General features: G+C 37.9%; 1 protein-coding gene and 2 pseudogenes across 5 annotated transcripts; 2 read left to right on the top strand and 1 right to left on the bottom strand.

Moving 5' to 3' along the window:
- The first annotated feature begins 69 nt into the window (after positions 1-69).
- LOC122026827 lies at positions 70-1,169 on the top strand (annotated as a pseudogene).
- A 1,563-nt stretch (positions 1,170-2,732) lies between these two features.
- LOC122027084 lies at positions 2,733-8,111 on the bottom strand. Of its 5 annotated transcripts, none has more exons than XR_006124287.1 (3): positions 7,717-8,057; positions 6,697-6,947; positions 2,733-6,097 (listed from the first exon to the last, which is right to left on the bottom strand). XR_006124287.1 is itself a non-coding variant. In XM_042585921.1 (3 exons), the coding sequence occupies exons 2-3, from the start codon at positions 7,870-7,872 to the stop codon at positions 5,606-5,608; spliced, it is 666 nt and encodes a 221-aa protein (XP_042441855.1). In that variant the 5' UTR covers positions 7,873-7,875; positions 7,981-8,111; the 3' UTR covers positions 3,066-5,605. The 5 variants fall into 5 exon arrangements, 3 of the variants coding, with proteins under 3 accessions (XP_042441855.1, XP_042441857.1, XP_042441856.1); XR_006124286.1 differs by having other exon boundaries at positions 7,699-8,057; XM_042585921.1 differs by lacking the exon at positions 6,697-6,947 and having other exon boundaries at positions 3,066-6,097; positions 7,699-7,875; positions 7,981-8,111.
- A 4,550-nt stretch (positions 8,112-12,661) lies between these two features.
- Positions 12,662-21,595, top strand: LOC122026828 (annotated as a pseudogene).
- Positions 21,596-21,735: the final 140 nt, after the last annotated feature.

Consider the following 21,735-nt stretch of genomic DNA (forward strand, 5'->3'; position numbering starts at 1 on the left):
AACATAGGATTATCAATATGAATTGACATTTGATCATATTCAATAGCTTCTATGTAATATATAACAGAGATGCGATGGTATAAATTAGTTCTATTTTAATGCACAAAAATCAACTAATTTGGAATTGCATTTCTAATATGTTGTATGTTTTCTCTGGATTTATGCCAGTTAAATTGGTTTTAATTGCTTGCAGCCCACTGGAGAGAATGGTGCTACTCGAGCCCCTATCAGTATTGATCTGCAAAGAGATAGTTCACTTGGCACTAAATCAATTGTTTTGCAAATAGACAGCAAATCCCAACAGCCTCTGCAAGTAAGAACAAAAATCTATGCAATAGCATTTTTGATTTATTTACAATCACAATTTGCATAGCTCTAGTTCAAGGTTCCGGAAAGGGCCGAGCAGATGAGATACATTTGAAACTTCGTACTAGTACAGGTTTTACCTTTTTCATTTCCTGTCTTTTCTTCTTGTTTGTTTGCAGTTTTGTAGTTCTTATTTATGAAGCTTTAGTTATACTCACTATTTGTTTGTCTCCTCACCAGCTCCATCTTTAAAATTAGTAGATCTTCCAAGTGTAAGAGCAGAGATCAATGGATGATTCCATTGCAAATTCCTATTTCTAATTGTGAAATTGTATTTAATCTCAGTTTCAAAATTGATCAAGCTGCTGGGGACCAGAAAAGTCTTGCAGCAGTTCAAGCTCTTCTTTTGTCTCAGGGCCACCTCTACTGCAGATATTCCTTGGGTTGCTCTGATTGGTCAATCTGTTTCTATTGCTTCGGCACAGGCAGCATGGATCTATTGGATCTGAAAGTTCACTTGAAACAGCATGGAGAGCTGAGACTGAAAGTCTTAAAACTATACTTACTGGAGCTCCACAAAATAAGCTTGGAAGATTAGAGTTAGTTGATACACTTCCCAAGCAAATCTGGAGTAGAATGAAGCTCAGACTGCCAAACCGTCTTTCAGGGTAAATTTTATTTTGATAAATTTGTCATTATTTTCACTTGTATACTACACAAAATGGAAAGTTTTCATGGCGATGCTATTATTTTATCCAATGCACAGGTTGCTTGTAAATCCTATGAAGAGTAGTTTGGTATGTCAAAGGAAGCAACTAAACCAATAAGGTCAAGATGCATATGGGTTTTGGCCAGAAGAGGTTTCCTTATTAAATACTTTGAAGTCTTGAAACTTTGCCTGATAGCTCTTCAACTGTAGATCCCTGGCTTGTTTCCTTGATTGTGACAAGGAAGGTGGGCTGGCTTTTTCTGCTTTACAAAGTGCCGACGTTGCTATTCAGTAGCTAGAACTATATATGCCAAACTATTCTGATCTTGAGATCACCTGTCACTAAACCACTTTCCTCTTCAGCATTACATGTAAAAAACATGCCGAACTAGTTCAAGCATGCTAAAGGTATAAATTAATGTGGATAGTAGGTGGATAATGAGCTAAATTTATATACTGTTAGATTTAACTTTTAATGGGTTCTCTTTCATATTTTTAGAATCACATAAAGAAGATTTGTATCAAATTAAATTGCCATAGTTTGCCACTTCCAATTCATAAATAAGAACTATATCATTTTTTTTGTGTGAATCGTTAATTTTATGATTCTAACAAACTATGCCTTCTATGATAATCATCAGCTAATTAAGAAAGCTTGACTTAATTTGAACTTATTTGAGTTAAGAAGTAATGCTATATATTGGTTATTGTGCTTGTTAAGTGTCACTTGATGAAGTGAGGCATTTCTTCTACCTTATTGCTGTCATTGATACAATCTCTACTTTTTATCTTTTTGATCTTTTACATTTCTTCAATATTATTAATTTTGAACATGATACATGCAGATTACAAGGTAAATCTTAATATAGGAGGCAGCTTGTTTCCTTCCATAACACCTAGAACTTAGGATTGCCCATGAATCTTTATGGCACATACAATGATTTCCAGACTTCATCTGTCAATATTGCGTCTTGTGCAGCAACACACACATAGAAGTTGCTTAGCCAATCAAGTATAGAAAGGCATATAGATTTTGGATCTACGAGTTTAGTTGACCAAGTATTTATGATCCTTATCATGATTGAGTCTATGAATATGCACCCAATCTGTGTTGTATCTATGATTATGCATCCAATCTACTTGACTATTGAGTTTCTCTTCAAGTTCTACTCTGTGTCATATATCCTAGTAGAGTGCATTATGATTTTTTTAATCTAATTATATTTTTTGGTTTCGTTAGTGTTATTAGCTCTTAATATTTTTCTTACTAACTGCCTTACTTGATTAAGTTACTGCTTCTGTCTTACGGAGCTGAACTTCAAACTCTCGAATTCTTGTTGCTTGTGATAAGTTTACTGTTTCTGCTTCTTTAATCTGAATACACATTTAAATTGACACTTCGGCGAGATACGTTAACAAGTTCACATGATTAAATTGAAACATAAACCTGCCTTGTAGTCAATCGCAAATTGTTGGGAAAAACGTGGCTATGATGATGATAACAAATTAAAAAATAAAATAGCTTAAGAAAATCAAATTCAACAGTATCAACTTCAAGAACACTCGTAATATTTCTACTAAAATTGAGAAAAAGAAGAGTCAGATTGTCTCTAATCAAAACTTTCTGGCAATGTAATTTTTGTATGAAACTACAATATTGGTAGCAACGAAATATTGCTTCATGTCAAACTTCAGTAGCAAATTATCGTTAGGGATGTACCTTAAGTCAATTTATTATAGTAACACATCAACACATTACAAAAATGTACCACAAATAATTTAAGATTCTTCGTCAACAATATAAGACAACCAATATGAACACAGACAACCTTTCAAGTGGCAGACAATCGACTTACTACATAACACATGGGCAACAAGCAAAAAATGACTTAAGAGATTATTATTTTGTTCCATGTTGAACTGCGATCAAGCCAAAGCTTTCTTCAAGTGACATAAATTTAAATGAATTGGCATTCAACTTTCATGTACATGTGACAATGAATTCTTAAAAATAACATCTAGATATGCTAGGACTTTTTTGCTTGAGCAGAAAAAAAGCCTAAAAATAATGCAATCAAACAACAAATAAAACAGCATATTTTCTTACAACAATAATTTATAGAATGCAATTTCATTCTCTTAATTTACCCTCAGATCTTTCATGTGAAACGAGAGTGGATTTAGACTAAAAAATGAACAGACATATGCAATGAATTGTAGAATCGACCTGAACTATGTAAAAAATGACACTTGCAAGTGTTTTCAAGAATACATAGACTCTAAGGTCTTATTTGTCAGTTGACAGTGTACGATTTACGAGTCTTCAGATAAAAAAAAAGGGACAAATACAAAAATCATCCATATTCAGTTCTATTTTCTAAGTTATCCTCTATACTAGGCATCATGTATTTCACAGAGATCATACGGGCTAATTAATAAACATGTTCAGGCCAACATATTTGCTGGCTTCACACTGGTAGATGAAGACTATACATCATATAAAACTCTCTTTTCACACGATAACCATATTCGTAACTGTACATGAATTTAGTACTCTGTAATAATGCATTGTTGTACTGCTGCAGGTCTCACTAGTTTGCAGCGAGTAATACACTGCAACAGACTGCCCCAGCTAATTACAAGAGCCAGGTAGGAGATACAGTTTTGGAGAATGCAGAAATGCATTGATTGTACAAGCTGTATTGCATGCCACAATTCTTATATTAGAGTTCTTGAAATCAATATGTACTTGGAAAAAGGCTAAGTCATCCTTTCTCATGCAAGAAAGACTATATATATATATATATATATATATAAAATAGCTATTTTCATTTTTAAGGATATTTAGGATAATTTAATTAGTTCTACATTGATGTCTGTACACCATGGAAAAAAGCATTAGAAACAGTTATTGTATAATTGTCCTAGTTATATTAGATTCCTTCAATTATATAGTCATGCAGAGTTGAAGATCAAATTAATTTATAGCTGACTACATATATTTTACATCAATAATCAAGCAAATTATATCAAATTGTTCCCCCCTTATCCTCACTTCTCTTTTATACTCTCCTAAGGACGGCCCGGTGCACAAACCTCTCGTCAATGCGAGATCTCAGGGAAGGATCTATCCTACACAGTAACCCTGCTTTGCAAGAGACTGTTTTCTCCTTCTCTTTTATCCTCTCCTAGGAAAAATAATTTTATCTCTCTAAGGATCTACCTATCATCACCTGTAACAGTAGTACTCCATCCTTGGTGTTCCCAACCATCAAAGAATTTTAAAACTTGCGACAAACTCTCTCAGTAAGTAACTGAATGGTTGAGTCTGCAGATTATTTGGTATACTCCTTTTTTACTTCATCCTTCTTTTCATTTAAAACATGATTATGTAACGTTGCTTCTCCAACTTGGTTGTACAGTAAGCACTCTTGCTCCTTTACACTATTAGTAAGTAATCTTGCTCCTTTACACTAGGGATTGAAGCAATTCCTAAGTGTGCCCCAGAGCACATCATTATTTGCAATACATGTGATTCGAAATTTCACAAAACAGAAATGGATCATTTACTAACCTGACGAGCAACTTGTGCTAGCCTCCTACTGTCTCTGGTTGACTCCATTATCTTGTCTGGTTTCTCATGCAAGGCACTTTCTTTATCTGCTTTTCTCAATTTCTTACTTCCTTCTAAATAAACATCTTTGTTCTTGTTATCTGGAGATCCCCTCTTTCTGGTCCTTTTAAAAGTATATTTTGCAATTCTGTCATTTCCAACTTCAGCAGGTAGCCTACTTGATTTGCAAGGTTCTTCATCTTTAGAACAAAAATCAGTGGAGGGAGTATCAATCTTTTGATTGTTTCCTTTTAATACTGAAGTATCTGAATACCCGATTAATGTATGATCTGGTGTCTTCAACATTGTTTCGCACTCAATGGCATCCTCCTTAATGGCTCCATCTAAAGGATCACATTCTTCACAGTCGTGTGGTTAGTGCAACTTGATCGTTTTCAATGCTTACTTGACCAGCATTTGGACTGTTGGACTGTTGAGATTATGCAGTTTCATACTTCGCTTGGTCATTATTCTGCCGGTGTTCAAATTGCAGGGATTACATGATCAGGGAACTCATTCAACTTCATATTTCTGTCTACAGAAGTTATTTTATTTTTGACAGAAGCCTCATCTGAACATGTAGTATCTGCATTTCTTTGCCCCTGCCTTTCATGAGTCGTGGGCATGCCAGTTTTTCCAGCAATTTTAGTATCACTAATGTCTGGTTGTTCATGATCTTCAGTTTCATGAGAAGTACTGCAGCTTTTTGTGACGAGCTTTCTAGCTCTTCTTCTTCTTGGAGAACGCAACTGGAAAACTTACCTTTCTGGTTGATTTCGGATTTGTTTCCTTGTTGTGCTTCTTCTGAATCAAGTGTGCTTCTTCTGAATCAAGTGATTTTGCAACCTCTATTAGCATTTCGGCTGCCAGGATTAGGTCTCCAAGCCAGTACTTTTCATCTAGTTCATTCTCACATATTGCAGCTTCTTGCTTTACATTAGAGGTCTGGGCATTGTCTTTCAGCAGGCAGATCTCTATCAGTCTAACACATTTCGCTCCAATGGACGTATCAGCTGAGTACAACCATTCCTAAAAGGCTCTGGCTCCTTGTTTCTCAATATCAAGGACACTAAATCAGGAGTGCCAGTAGAATCATCAGATGCAGTCGAATCTTTTGTAGGCTCCTTTTGGTTTGAATATTTAGCATAGGTGCTATGAGGTACAGTTTCCTGACTCGATGTAGCTATTAAGATAAAATTTAGAGAACACACAGCTACAAAACTGAGGCCAGGTTGCCAGATCAGAGATATATTACCTTCATCAGGGTTATTTTTCTGCGAACTGATGCGATCATCTGTGTCTTTACCTTGTAGAGACTCACTTTTATCACTCTTCTGATTCTCCAGTTCAGAACTATCTTTCTGCAGTTTAGAATTTAAACGACGAATTGTATGGTTCGCCTCACGGAGCTGAACTTCTAGTCGAATTCTTGTTGCTTGTGATAAGTATACTGATTCTGTCTCTTTAATCTGAATACACATTAGATTGATACTTCAGCAAGATATGCTAACAAATTCAACTTTAACCTGCCTTATAGAATTCGAAAGAGGGACAAAATTGTTATAGCCAAATCGCAAATAGTAGGGAAAAACGTGGCTACGATGATGATGACAAATTACATAACAAAATAGTTTAAAGAAACCAAATTCAACAGTATTAGTTTCAAGAAAAACACTCGTAATATTTCTACTAAGATTGAAAAAAAAGTGTCACATTGTCTCCGATCAAACCTTTCTGACAATGTAGTTTTTGTATGAAACTACAATTTTGGTAGCAACAAAATATTGCTTCATATCAAACTTCAGTAGCAAATTATGGTTAGGACTTAGGGTAGCCAGTCAAAAGCACAAAATGGTTTGCAGATATATCATCAAAGCATAAGTTATTATAGTAACACATCAACACTTTACAAAAATGTACCAAAAATACGTTAGAATTCTTCATCAACAATAGAAGAAAACTGATAAGAACACAGACTTTGCATTTGTACAATTACATTACATCTAATTGAAAAAGAACAAGTGCTTATTAGAGCATATTATGTGGCCTTAAGAGAGTTTAAATCTACCTTGACATGATGAACTCTGCCTTATCACGCATGGTTAATATATATCATTGTCTCTTTCATTACACTTTCAAGGTCAAAAATGTGAAGGAGAGATCCCTTGGGAACGTTTGTGCCAAGATTGCAAAAGGCGCTTTCAAGTGGCTGACAATCGACCCAATACATGGCACTCAGGCAACAAGCAAAAAATTGACTAAGAGATTATTATTTTGTTCCATGTTGAACCGCCATCATCAATCCAATGCTTTCATCAACTGACATATAAATATAAATAAATTGACATTCGGCTTTCATGTATAGTAGACATGAATTATCAAAAATAACATCTAGATATGCTACGAAAAGACTTTTTTGCTTGAGCAGAACAAAAGCTCTAAGATGCAATCAAACAACAAATAAAACAGCATACTTTCTTACAACAATAATTTACAGAAATGCAGTCTCATTCTCTTAATTTATGCTCAGATCTTTCATGTAAAACAAGACTGGATTTAGACTAAGAAATTATCAGACATATGCATTTGAGTGTAGAATCAATCTGAACAATGTAAACAAATGACAATTACAAGTGTTTTCAAGAATATATATAGACTCCAATGTAGTCTTATTTGTCAGTTGACAGTGTACGATTTATGAGTCTTCAGATAAATAAAAAAGGCATATTCAGACAACAATAGAACATGTTGCTATCAATGACAAAGAATACTGCTCGAACAGCAGTTGGATCAGAATTTTTTAAAAGTTAATCTGGGATCAGAAGAAAGAACAGTTGAATAGTTCTTTCATGAATAAACCCTATTTGCAGGGGGCTAACAAGGAGGTTAGGCAGCTTGTAACATCCTTCCAACCAAAACGTAGCAATCCAAATAACAACAACTAATTTCACCGGAAGCAATAGATTAGAACAAACAATGGCAGATCTCGAAGGGAAAAAGATTCCAGCTTTCGCACAAAATTAAATAAATAAATAAAAATTAGGGTTAGATCGTAAACAAAAACAAATACCCTAGAGTCCATGAGAACCTTGAGTCGAAGAATTAGGGCAACAGAATCTTCCTTGACGAGCGACGAGCTCTGCTTCCACTGTAGCATCCGGCGCTCCGCCGCCAAAATCCTGACGGCCGACTCCTTCGTCGTGTTCAGGATGACGTCCGCGTATGCCCTCTTGAGCACCGCCATTCTCTGATTACGATGTAAGAAAGCAAGAAACACGCACCGTCAGAGGCGATGAAAGGAACGAACAGGATGACGCCGACAACAGTGTAAACATCGAGAAAAGTGGGGAACCGCGAGCGGAGCGAGAAAGAATACGAGCGATGAAGTGAAGGATGAGAAAGCGAAGGATCAGGATGCTTTCCGGTCCTTCCCATTACCTCGTGTTTTTTGTCGCAGTAAACACGAGCGGTGGAAGGGAAAGGAGAAACAAAGGGAAAAAAGAGGGAAAAAAGAGGAAGTGTTAGCTCGTGTTTTTGTCGCAGTAAACAACAGTAAGTGTCATTTCGTTAATCCTCAGGGTTTTTTTTGTTAATTTTCCCGCCGTTCTGTTCGCCCTATTGCCGATTGGCTTACTTCCTCGAGTTGGTTGACTCATTTACTAATATACCCTTCTTAAAATAAATTTTTTTATAGTTTTAACCCTTAATTTTGACAAAATCATGTCCATTCACGGAATTTTAATTGTGCAGAAATAAAAAGGATGAACTATTAAAATTAAATTAATTTTTATTTAATTTAATAAAAAATGCTATACATCAAACAGCTTATATAGAAACTTTTTAATAGTTTGATCATATTATTTAATTTTTATTAAAAGTATTTTAAAAATATTAAAATCGCTATAAAAATTAAAATTATTTTAAATGGCTACTATAATAGTTGTAACAACTAGCTAATAATTGTTAGAATGTTATTTTTTTAATCTAAATATCTAATTTGTTGAACCTATTAATTTTGAAGGAGATCAACTTGGCCGTATAAAAATTTTCTATCATCCATTAAAGTAATTGAAAAACACTCGTGAAACTATTCGAGCATCAATATTTTTAGAATTGTCATCCCTTCCGTAGCTTCACAGGGATTATTATTGTTGCAGCTTACTATAATATTTTTTGATAATAAATCATTTTAATTAAAAGTTTTTTATAAAAAAAAATTATATAATTTTTTGAGTGAGTTAAAATGGCTACGATGCAATTAAAATGGCTAAGGAACTCCGAGGACCTCTTGTAGATAGTAATAAAAAGTAAGACTAATAAAATAGTTTAAAAAGGTACAAACCTGTTCAACAGTAAATATATTCTATAGTTAGGCTTAATAAATTGATTAGAGTTGAACTTGTATGGGCTTAAGGGAGATCAAAGCAAACCCAGTTAATGTAAAAAGGGCAAGCTAAGAGATGATCAGTTATGAAAAGGTAAATTCTTTGTTCGACTACCAAACTGTCTTTTGACTAATGTTCCATCATCTCTTATTAACCCTCCACCTCTTTGTGCATTTTCAAATCAAAATGCCTGCATGTCTCTAATTGGTGGGAAAAAAATTGAGAATATCAATCTATCGGTTTCAACAAGAATTTTCAATTTTAGTGATTTTGAGAGTAAAGGGATAAACTTAAGCTGGAAGGTAATGATCATCTTGAGAAGATCAAGAGTGCTTAAGCCAAATTGAGAGTAGCACCAAATTTTTACAAGAACACTAAAATTTTCCTGAAGGGTATAGTGCATCTATTGTGATGGAAAGAGAAACTTATGATCTCATTTGCAACATTTTGGTGGAAAGAGAAACTTATGATGTTCTCACTTGCAATATTGTGATGGAAAGAGAAAAATATATATTTGTTTGTCGAAACTTATTTCAATCAATCAATCAATTAATTTGGACCTTTATTAAACGTATTCCACAAAGGACACCAGTACTGATTGCGTTCAATCTGTCTCTACATGAGAAGATTTTATTGTGCTCTTTATTAATCATGCTAAATATAATGTCTTTGAACCTTTCAAGTGATTTCCTGTAAATATTCATGCTATGATTGCAGAGGATTTGACGATCTTGTCCAAGTATAAACCTATTTCTTCGATCGAGTTGAGGTATTCTATGGTCAGCACGTTTGGAACATTATTCTTGAGTCTTGTATATAATTATATTCCTCTATTTAGTCGCAATTTTATTTTTGAAATTTCGAGTTTGCTAGAATTCGTATTCATTCTTTGCTTACCGAGAATGGTTGTCCGGCTTGCCTAGTTAGCTCAACTAACTTTGTGCTTGACTGATCAGGTCAGATGAATTGGGTGAGTCCATGTAGAAGGGCAGCTAGACTGGACGGGTTGGGTGAATCGATTGAGTTTGAAGAGCTAGTCTTATCCATTGCATTTAACAGGTGAATTATATCAATAATTATTTGTTAATCCTATGCTGGATTAATTTGGGGATAGAATTAGATGGGTCAGGATCAGATACTAGAATAGCATAGTATGATCCTATATTTTTTTTTTAAAAAAAAACTTAATTTGGTATTTCATAGGAACATGAATTTAATCAATGAAAACTGAATCAATTTGATATGTAATTAATTTTTTAAAATAAATTAAATCAAATTAATAATAATATTAATCATATTAATGACAATAATAAGTTGATTTATATATAAATTTAAAATTTTTATAAATCAAAATAAATATATATATATTTTAATGGGGTAATTAGATTAGGATTTAAGTAAGTTTATTTAAATTAGAAAAATAATTAGAAGTTGATTGGATGAATTAATTAAACTTTTAATTTTTCAATTAAAAGTGTAAAGTTCACTTCTCCCTTCACTGAAGGGTTGCTGCCTCCTCTTTGCTGTTGTAAGATGGATTTCACAAATCTCTGCCCACGACCTCTCCTCCTATCCTCCCTCTTCCTTTATGGAAAAAAGAAATATGGCTCCTTTTCTCGACCCCTTGACATTTCTTGTCTATGATTCAGCCAATGAGGATGTTGTCCGTTGGAGTAGAATCATTTGTAAGATTCCACCGTTACAATGATCTTATTTCAATTTCATTACAAAACTCGATGTCAATTGATTACTCATCGATTTAGTACTTTCGGATTGTAGGATCGTATGATCTTAAGATTCAGATTGTGATTTTACAAACCATGTCGGTACATGTACATGTTCTCTCTCTCTTTTTTTATTAATTCCAATTATTTCACGTTCATCAATGGATTTCATTGATCTAGTAAAATCTAATTAAAATCATTTCAAAGCTGATAGATTTTTTTATAGTGCTGAAAAGGTTTATATAGTTTCGAGATGTTTTGTTCTCCAATAACAAATCCTTGAAAATCAACATCATATAATTTTAATATTTGTGGTTATTTAATTTTTATTTTTTTTATTTTTTATAACTATTATTTTTTAAAATAAAAATAATAATATTTTTTTATTTTTATTAGCATTCCTTTAATTTTATTAATCTTATTTTGTATTTATATTTTTATTAAAAAAATAAATTAAAAAATATTGATAATTGTAAGAGATGATCCTGAGTTTAATGACATAAATTTTAAAAAAGTTTTTTTTTCGGATCATCAACTTTTGTATAAAATTATTTGATAAGTAATTAAGTTATTAATTTTTTTTATTTAATCAGTTAAGTTTAAATAAAGAATTCTATTTTTTTCTTTAATTTAAAATTAAAAAGGGAGGGGCATAATCGAAAATAAGCATGTCCCTTTAAAAAAATATAAAATTTTGTTTTTTTTTAAGTATTCAGGAATGTAGATAAAATATCTAAAATTTGAAGCTCGTCTAAAAGTTGAAGAGTAATCAAATTACTCGAACTTTTTTTAAAGAAAAAACAAGTAAAACCTGTTAATAAAAATTAATTGATTTATTAAAAATTAGTTGTTAATTGTGCGGCTAGATTTCATGCGGCAAAAAATAATAATCACCTAGGAGATCATAGACATGATCATTTATGTTAATTTTATACTCGATAATTTGTTATATGTATTTTTAATAGAAAAAATATTTTTAAAAACATATGCAGCCTTCTTAAATACTAATGATTTTTTTGAATATGCATTTAGTTATATGTTTGAAATATAATTTATTTATACAAATCACCTTATTCTCTAACTCTTTACCTCCTCCGCTTAAAATATTCTTAACGCACCCTCGCGCTATTGCCCCTTGCACCCGATTTCTGTTCTGAGCTCGAGCCCAGGGGTGGTTCGGTACGGTATACCGAACCACCAACTCCCATATCGTTACCGTACCAAAAAATACGGTATAAATTTATTTTATACCGATACCGTACAAAAATTTCGGTATACCAAATTTCGGTATACCGAATTTCTAGTATTCATACCGTTTAGAGTAAATTTTCGGTATCGGAACGGTATACCGAAAATTTCACTAAAAATCATATACGATAACAATATCAAAAATTTCGGTACGATATTTTACCGTAACAAAATTTTCGATATACCGTAGAATCGGTATAGTTCGATAAATTTCGGTACGATATGCGGTATACCGAAATTTCGATATTTTTTCCCACCCCTACTCGAGCCCGTCACATGAATAGGCTCTGACTTCCATTTTTATATTTCACCGCGTCCTCCATTTCTCTTCCGCCTCCTCACTGCTTCCCAAGCGCGACCATCGATCTTCTTTTCTTGAGAGAGTTCTCCGAGCTGCTTCCCCAAGGCGACCGTCTCTCGATCTTCTTCTTCCCTTCGGTTGAGAGAGTTCTCTGCTTCCCAAGGCGACTGTCTCTCGATCTTCTTCTTACCTTCGGTTGACAGAGTTCTCTGCTTCCCAAGGCGACCGTCTCTCGATCTAGAGCCTTCCTCGCGAGCTGCGACATCTCCGTGAGTTTTTCTGATAACATTGTTCATTAGCTTCTTCTCGTGAGTTTCTCAGTACCGCTTTTGTTCTTGTCAGTTTCAGAGTACCTGTTGTTCTACGCCGGTCAAAATGAGCTCTCCAGTCTTCACTTTTTTTCCTTTCCTTCAGTCCATATTCAGCCATGGGGACATGGTTGACACGCTGCTAATGATTCTAGGATTCGTCGGCACCATCGGCGATGGGTTTGCAATACCAGCCTTTTTCATGTTCGCCCGTGTCATCTTCAACGACATGGGTCAGGGTTCCATCGAAGCGGTTAACGAGGTACAAATTATTCCTATTCAATAGTAGTTTTTCAGTGCTCTTTGGTTCTAAGCTACTTTCTGTCCAAAACGTAATCTACTTGGTGTATCTGGCCGGCGGTAGCTTCTTAGCATCGTTCATGGGTAAGATTTATTGATTTGATAGAATTGATTATTTAATTTAATTTATTGTTGATTTTAATTGCATGGATCATTGGGCAGAGGGTTACTGTTGGTCGAGAACAGGGGAGCAGCAGGCGTCGCGGATGCGAGTGCGGTATCTTACAGCGGTTCTCCGGCAGGATGTTGAATATTTCGACCTCAACACCGGCACCAGCAGTGAAGTCATTACCAGCATCACCAGTGACAACCTCGTCATACAAGACTGCCTAAGCGAGAAGGTGCCCAACTTCATAATGAATTGCGCCACCTTCGTCGGATGCTACGCGAGAGGATTTTCCATGATATGGCGGTTGACGCTGGTGGGATCGCCTACAGCGGTGTTACTCGTCATCCCCGGCATCCTGTACGGCCGCATCCTCATGGAGCTAGCTCGGAAGATGCGGAGGGAGTACCAGAAGGCTGGCACGGTGGTGGAGCAGTGCGTTCCCTCCATCCGCACCGTTTACTCTTTTGTGGAGGAGGAGCGCACCATAGCTAAGTTTTCTGCCACGCTTGATGACTCCGTCAAGCTCGGTCTCTGCCAGGGCCTCACGAAGGGACTGGCCGTTTACAGCAATGGCATCATCTTTGTCATTATGGCTTTCTTGGTTTGGTTCGGCAGTCGCATCGTCATGTATCACGGCGGCAAGGGAGGCACCGTCTTCGCTGTCAGCAACTCAATCATCTTCGGCAGCTTGTAAATTCCCAATTTTCTTCTTCTTCCCTTCTCTCCTCTCCTCTCCTTTCCTCTAACAAAGTTTATTGGGACAAGGCACTCGGTTCGGGGCTCTCCAATTTGAAGTATTTCTCTGAGACGATCTCCGTCCGTGAATGCATCTTGGAGGTGATCTGGCGAGTGCCGAAGATAGACTCTGGCAGCTCGAATGGAGAAGTTCTAGAGAACTTGTCCGGGGACGTGGAGTTCAGAAACGTAGAGTTCACATACCCTTCCAGACCGGACAACTACATATTCTTGGACTTCAACCTCAATGTACCAGCAGGGCGAACTGTGGCATTGGTGGGAGGCAGCGGGTCAGGAAAGTCAACGGTGATTGCGCTGCTAGAGCGGTTCGCCGGCGAGATTCTGATCTACGGGACAGACATCAAGAGGCTGCAGCTGAAATGGTTAAGATCGCAGATAGGGTTGGTCAGCCCAGAGCCCGCTTTGTTTGCCACCTCTATTAAAGAGAATATACTCTTTGGGAAGGAAGACGCCACTATGGAGGAGGTGGTGGCCGCCGCCATGGCTGCCAATGCCCATAGTTTCATCTCGCTACTTCCCTAGGGATACGACACGAAGGTAAGATGTGTGTTTTTTATTTGGTCAAGACAGGTGATGCTGGAAAGAATGGTGTGTGCAGGTGGGAGAAAGAGGAGCGCAGATGTCCGGTGGCCAGAAACAGAGAATCGCCATCGCCAGGGCGGTGTTGAAGTCGCTTAAGAACCTCCTGCTCGATGAGGCCACCAGCGCCCTAGACTCCGAGTCGGAGCGCATCGTCCAGGAGGCCCTCGACCTCGCCTCTGTCTGCCGCACCACGATCATCGTCTCCCACCGCCTCTCCACCATTCGCCACGCTGATGTCATCGTTGTCGTGCAGGACGATCGCGTCTCGGAGATCGGCTCTCATGATCACCTCATTAACCGCTCCGACGGCCTCTACTCCTCACTTGTCCGCCTCCAGCAGACCACCCAGGGGTGGATCGGTACGGTATACCGAACCACCAACTCCCATACCGTTACCGTACCAAAAAATACGGTATAAAATTTTTTTATACCGATACCGTACAAAAATTTCGGTATACCGAATTTCGATATACCGAATTTCTAGTATTCATACCGTTTAGAGTAAATTTTTGGTATCGGTACGGTATACCGAAAATTGGGTGAGTCCATGTAGAAGGGCAGCTAGACTAGACGCGTTGGGTGAATCGATTGAGTTTGATGAGCTAGTCTTATCCATTGGATTTAACAGGTGAATTATATCAATAATTATTTGTTAATCCTATGCTGGATTAATTTGGGGATAGAATTAGATGGGTCAGGATCAGATACTAGAATAGCATAGTATGATCCTATATATTTTTTTTTTAAAAAAACTTAATTTAATATTTAATAGGAAGATGAATTTGATCAATGAAAACTGAATCAATTTGATATGTAATTAATTTTTTAAAATAAATTAAATAAATTAATAATAATATTAATCATATTAATGACAATAATAAGTTGATTTATATATAAATTTAAAAATTTTATAATTCAAAATAAATGTATATATATTTTAATGGGGTAATTAGATTAGGATTTGAGTAAGTTTATTTAAATTGTCTTATTTAAATTAGAAAAATAATTAGAAGTTGATTGGATGAATTAATTAAACCTTTAATTTTCAATTAAAAGTCTAAAGTTCACTTCTCCCTTCACTGAAGGGTTACTGCCTCCTCTTTTCTATTGCGAGATGGATTTCACAAATCTCTGCCCACGACCTCTCCTCCGATCCTCCCTCTTCCTTTATGGAAAAAAGAAATATGGCTCCTTTTCTCGACCCCTTGATCTTTCTTGTCTATAGTTCTGCCAATGAGGATGTTGTCTGTTGAAATAGAATCATTTGTAAGATTCCACCGTTACAATGATCTTATTTCAATTTCACTACAAAACTCGATGTCAATTGATTACTCATCGATTTAGTACTTTTGGATGGTAGGATCATATGATCTTAAGATTTAGATTGTGATTTTACAAACCATGTCGGTACATGTACATGTTCTCTCTCTCTTTTTTTATTAATTCCAATTATTTCATGTTCATCAATGGATTTCATTGATCTAGTAAAATCTAATTAAAATCATTTCAAAGCTGATAGATCTTTTTATAGTGCTGAAAATGTTTATATAGTTTCGAGATGTTTTGTTCTCGAATAACAAATCCTTGAAAATCAACATCATATAATTTTAATATTTGTGGTTATTTAATTTTTATTTTTTTAATTTTTTTATAACTATTATTTTTTAAAATAATAATAATAATAATATTTTATTTTTATTAGCATTCCTTTAATTTTAAAATTTTATTAATCTTATTTTGTATTTATATTTTTATTAAAAAAAATAAGTTAAAAAATATTGATAATTGTAAGAGATGATCCTGAATTTAATGACATAAATTTTAAAAAAGTTTTTTTTTCGGATCATCAACTTTTGTATAAAATTATTTGATAAATAATTAAGTTATTAATTTTTTTTATTTATTCAGTTAAGTTTAAATAAAGAATTCTATTTTTTTCTTTAATTTAAAATTAAAAATGGAGGGGCATAATCGAAAATAAGCACGTCCCTTTAAAAAAATATAAAATTTTGTTTTTTTTAAGTATTCAGTAATGTAGATAAAATATCTAAAATTTGAAGCTCTTCTAAAAGTTGAAGAGTAATCAAATTACTCGAACTTTTTTTTAAAAAAAACAAGTAAAACCTGTTAATAAAAATTAATTGATTTATTAAAAAATAGTTGTTAATTGTGCGGCTAGATTTCATGCGGCAAAAAACAATAATCACCTAGGAGATCATAGGCATGATCATTTATGTTAATTTTATACTCGATAATTTGTTATATCTATTTTTAATAGAAAAAATATTTTTAAAAACATATGCAGCCTTCTTAAATACTAATGTTTTTTTTAATATACATTTAGTTATATGTTTGAAATATAATTTATTTATACAAATCACCTTATTCTCTAACTATTTACCCCCTCCGCTTAAAATATTCTTAACGCACCCTCGCGCTATTGACCCTTGCACCCGATTTCCGTTCTGAGCTCGAGCCCAGGGGTGGTTCGGTACGGTATACCGAACCACAAACTCCCATATCGTTACCGTACCAAAAAATATGGTATAAAAATTTTTTATACCGATACCGTACAAAAATTTCGGTATCCAAATTTCGGTATACCGAATTTCTAGTATTCATACCGTTTAGATTTAATTTTCGGTATCGGTACGGTATACCGAAAATTTCACTAAAAATCAAATACTGATATCGATACTGAAAATTTCGGTACGATATTTTACCGTACCGAAATTTTTGATATACTGTAAAATCGGTATAGTTCATTAAATTTCGGTACGATATGCGGTATATGAAAATTTCGGTAATTTTTCCCACCCCTATTTGAGCCCGTCACATGAATAGGCTGTGACTTCCATTTTTATATTTCACCGCGTCCTCCATTTCTCTTCCGCCTCCTCGCTGCTTCCCAAGCGCGACCATCGATCTTCTTTTCTTGAGAGAGTTCTCCGAGCTGCTTCCCCAAGGCGACCGTCTCTCGATCTTCTTCTTCCCTTCGGTTGAGAGAGTTCTCTGCTTCCCAAGGCGACTGTCTCTCGATCTTCTTCTTACCTTCGGTTGACAGAGTTCTCTGCTTCCCAAGGCGACCGTCTCTCGATCTAGAGCCTTCCTCGCGAGCTGCGACATCTCCGTGAGTTTTTCTGATAACATTGTTCATTAGCTTCTTCTCGTGAGTTTCTCAGTACCGCTTTTGTTCTTGTCAGTTTCAGAGTACCTGTTGTTCTACGCCGGTCAAAATGAGCTCTCCAGTCTTCACTTTTTTTTCTTCCCTTCAGTCCATATTTAGCCATGGGGACATGGTTGACACGCTGCTAATGATTCTAGGATTCGTCGGCACCATCGGCGATGGGTTTGCAATACCAGCCTTTTTCATGTTCGCCCGTGTCATCTTCAACGACATGGGTCAGGGTTCCATCGAAGCGGTTAACGAGGTACAAATTATTCCTATTCAATAGTAGTTTTTCAATGCTCTTTGGTTCTAAGCTACTTTCTGTCCAAAACGTAATCTACTTGGTGTATCTGGCCGGCGGTAGCTTCTTAGCATCGTTCATGGGAAAGATTTATTGATTTGATAGAATTGATTATTTAATTTAATTTATTGTTGATTTTAATTGCATGGATCATTGGCAGAGGGTTACTGTTGGTCGAGAACAGGGGAGCAGCAGGCGTTGCGGATGCGAGTGCGGTATCTTACAGCGATTCTCCGGCAGGATGTTGAATATTTCGACCTCAACACCGGCACCAGCAGTGAAGTCATTACCAGCATCACCAGTGACAACCTCGTCATACAAGACTGCCTAAGCGAGAAGGTGCCCAACTTCATAATGAATTGCGCCACCTTCGTCGGATGCTACGCGAGAGGATTTTCCATGATATGGCGGTTGACGCTGGTGGGATCGCCTACAGCGGTGTTACTCGTCATCCCCGGCATCCTGTACGGCCGCATCCTCATGGAGCTAGCTCGGAAGATGCGGAGGGAGTACCAGAAGGCTGGCACGGTGGTGGAGCAGTGCGTTTCCTCCATCCGCACCGTTTACTCTTTTGTGGAGGAGGAGCGCACCATAGCTAAGTTTTCTTCCACGCTTGATGACTCCGTCAAGCTCGGTCTCTTCCAGGGCCTCACGAAGGGACTGGCCGTCGACAGCAATGGCATCATCTTTGCCATTATGGCTTTCTTGGTTTGGTTCGGCAGTCACATCGTCATGTATAACGGCGGCAAGGGCGGCACCGTCTTCGCTGTCAGCAACTCAATCATCTTCGGCGGTTTGTAAATTCTCAATTTTCTTCTTCTTCCCTTCTCTCCTCTCCTCTCCTTTACTCTAACAAAGTTTATTGGGACAGGGCACTCGGTTCGGGGCTCTCCAATTTGAAGTATTTCTCTGAGACGATCTCCGTCAGTGAATGCATCTTGGAGGTGATCCGGCGAGTGCCGAAGATAGACTCTGGCAGCTCGAATGGAGAAGTTCTAGAGAACTTGTCTGGGGACGTGGAGTTCAGAAACGTGGAGTTCACATTCCCGTCCAGGCCGGACAACTACATATTCCGGGACTTCAACGTCAATGTGCCAGCAGGGCGAACTGTGGCATTGGTGGGAGGCAGCGGGTCAGGAAAGTCGACGGTGATTGCGCTGCTAGAGCGGTTCGCCGGCGAGATTCTGATCGACGGGACAGACATCAAGAGGCTACAGCTGAAATGGTTAAGATCGCAGATAGGGCTGGTCAGCCAAGAGCCCGCTTTGTTTGCCACCTCTATTAAAGAGAATATACTCTTTGGGAAGGAAGACGCCACTATAGAGGAGGTGGTGGCCGCCGCCCTGGCTGCCAATGCCCATAGTTTCATCTCGCTACTTCCTCAGGGATACGACACGAAGGTAAGATGTGTGTTTTTTATTTGGTCAAGACAGGTGATGCTGGAAAGAATGGTGTGTGCAGGTGGGAGAAAGAGGAGCGCAGATGTCTGGTGGCCAGAAACAGAGAATCGCCATCGCCAGGGTAGTGTTGAAGTCGCCTAAGATTCTCCTGCTCGATGTGGCCACCAGCGCCCTAGACTCCGAGTCGGAGCGCATCGAGAGGAGAACTCCACCGGCACCATCTGTGCGCCAACGACGCCAACGTCGTCCGCTCCCTCGTCGGCGATGGGATGGCCCTCATAATCCAGACCGCTTCTGTCGTGGCCATCTCCTTCACCATGGCGACTGGCCCTCGTCTTGATCGCCATCCAGCCCATCATCATACTCTGCTTCTACTCCCGCCGTGTCCTCCTCAATCGTCTCTCCTCCAAGGCCATCAAAAGCCAGATCGACAGCAGCAAGCTTGCGGCGGATGCCGTCGCCAATCTCCTCACCATCACCGCCTTCTCCCCACAAGAACGCATTTTACACATGTTCGAGGAGGCGCAAGTCGGAGTGCATCCGACAGTCATGGTTTGCCGGCGCCGGAATGACTTTCTCCCAGAGTCTCATGATTTGCACATGGGCTCTAGATTTTTGGTACGGAGGCAAATTGATCGCTGGCGGATTCATATCCGCCAAAGCTTTATTTCAGATCTTCATTATCCTCGTCTCCACCGGCTGCATCATCGGTGAAGCCGACAGCATGACCACCGACCTTGCTAAGGGTGCCAACGCCATTGCCTCCGTTTTTGCCGTGCTCGACCGCGTCACAGCCATTGAGCCCAACGACTCAGACGACCACTGTCCCGAGCGGATTGTCGGTGACATCGAAATCCACGGAGTCGACTTCGCCTACCCGACGCGCCCCGAAGTGGTCATCTTACAAGCCTTCTCGCTCGGAATCGAGGACGGTAAGTCAACGACGCTCGTCGGGCAGAGTGGCTCCGAGAAGTCGACCATCATCGGGCTCATCCATAGGTTCTACGACCCGGTCAGAGGGACGATCAAGATCGACGGCAGGGTCCTCAAGTCGTATAACCTCCGGGCGTTAAGAAAGTACATTGGCATGGTGGGCCAAGAGCCGACGTTGTTCGCCGGAAGCATCCGTGAGAACATCACGTACGAGAGCAACGACGAAAAGACACCGATAGAGATCGAGGCGGCAGCACGGGCGGCGAACGCACACGAGTTCATCAGCTCGCTGATGGATGGGTACGAGATACAGTGCGGCGACCGGGGATTGTAGCTCTCTGGCGGTCAGAAGCAGCGGATCGCCATCGCGCGGGCGATCTTGAAAGACCCAGCGATCCTGCTGCTGGACGAAGCGACAAGCGCGTTGGACAGCCAGTCGGAGGAGGCGGTGCATGCGGCTCTAGAGCGTCTGATGGTGGGGCAGACCAGCATGGTGGAGGCGCACCGACTCGGCACTATCCGACACTGCCACCTCATCACCGTTCTTGACCAGGGCGTCGTCGTGGAGAATGGGACCCACGCCTCTCTCATGTCCAAAGGGCCTGCTGGGGCCTACTTCGGACTAATCACCTTGCAAAGTGGCGGCGCCGCGTCTATGTGATCCGATACTATTTTATTTCCCAAACCAAAAACATAGGATTATCAATATGAATTGACATTTGATCATATTCAATAGCTTCTGTTTATTTCTGTTGATTGTTTTTAGCCGTATTTACAGCTTCTGTAATATATAACAGAGATGCGATGGTATAAATTAGTTATATTTTAATGCACAAAAATCAACTAATTTGGAATTGCATTTCTAATATGTTGTATGTTTTCTCTGAATTTATGCCAGTTAAATTGGTTTTAATTGCTTGCAGCCCACTGGAGAGAATGGTGCTACTCGAGCCCCTATCAGTATTGATCTGCAAAGAGATAGTTCACTTGGCACTAAATCAATTGTTTTGCAAATAGACAGCAAATCCCAACAGAATCTATGCAATAGCATTTTTGATTTATTTACAATCACAATTTGCATAGCTCGAGTTCAAGGTTCCGGAAAGGGCCGAGCAGATGAGATACATTTATTTACCTTTTTCTTTTCCTGTCTTTTCTTCTTGTTTGTTTGCAGTTTTGTAGTTCTTATTTATGAAGCTTTAGTTATACTCACTATTTTTTATCTCCTCACCAGCTCCATCTTTAAAATTAGTTGATCTTCCAAGTGTAAGAGCAGAGATCAATGGATGATTCCATTGCAAATTCCTATTTCTAATTGTGAAATTGTATTTAATCTCAGTTTCAAAATTGATCAAGCTGCTGGGGACCAGAAAAGTCTTGCAGCAGTTCAAGCTCTTCTTTTGTCTCAGGGCCACCTCTACAGCATATTTTCTTACAACAACAATTTATAGAATGCAATTTCATTCTCTAAATTTACCCTCAGATCTTTCATGTGAAACGAGAGTGGATTTAGACTAAAAAATGACCAAACATATGCATTGAATTGTAGAATCGACCTGAACTATGGAAAAAATGACACTTGCTAGTGTTT

Source organism: Zingiber officinale, chromosome 10A, assembly GCF_018446385.1.
Source record: "Zingiber officinale cultivar Zhangliang chromosome 10A, Zo_v1.1, whole genome shotgun sequence".
In the NCBI taxonomy this organism is placed as follows: Eukaryota; Viridiplantae; Streptophyta; class Magnoliopsida; order Zingiberales; family Zingiberaceae; genus Zingiber; species Zingiber officinale.

Excerpts from the sequence above, each read along its gene's own strand:
- LOC122027084 (XM_042585921.1), bottom strand. The coding sequence starts at position 7,872 with ATGGCGGTGCTCAAGAGGGCATACGCGGACGTCATCCTGAACACGACG. Across the intron at positions 6,098-7,698 it reads AGGTTCTCATGGACTCTAGG|ATTAAAGAGACAGAATCAGT; the intron begins GTATTTGTTTTT and ends ATGTGTATTCAG.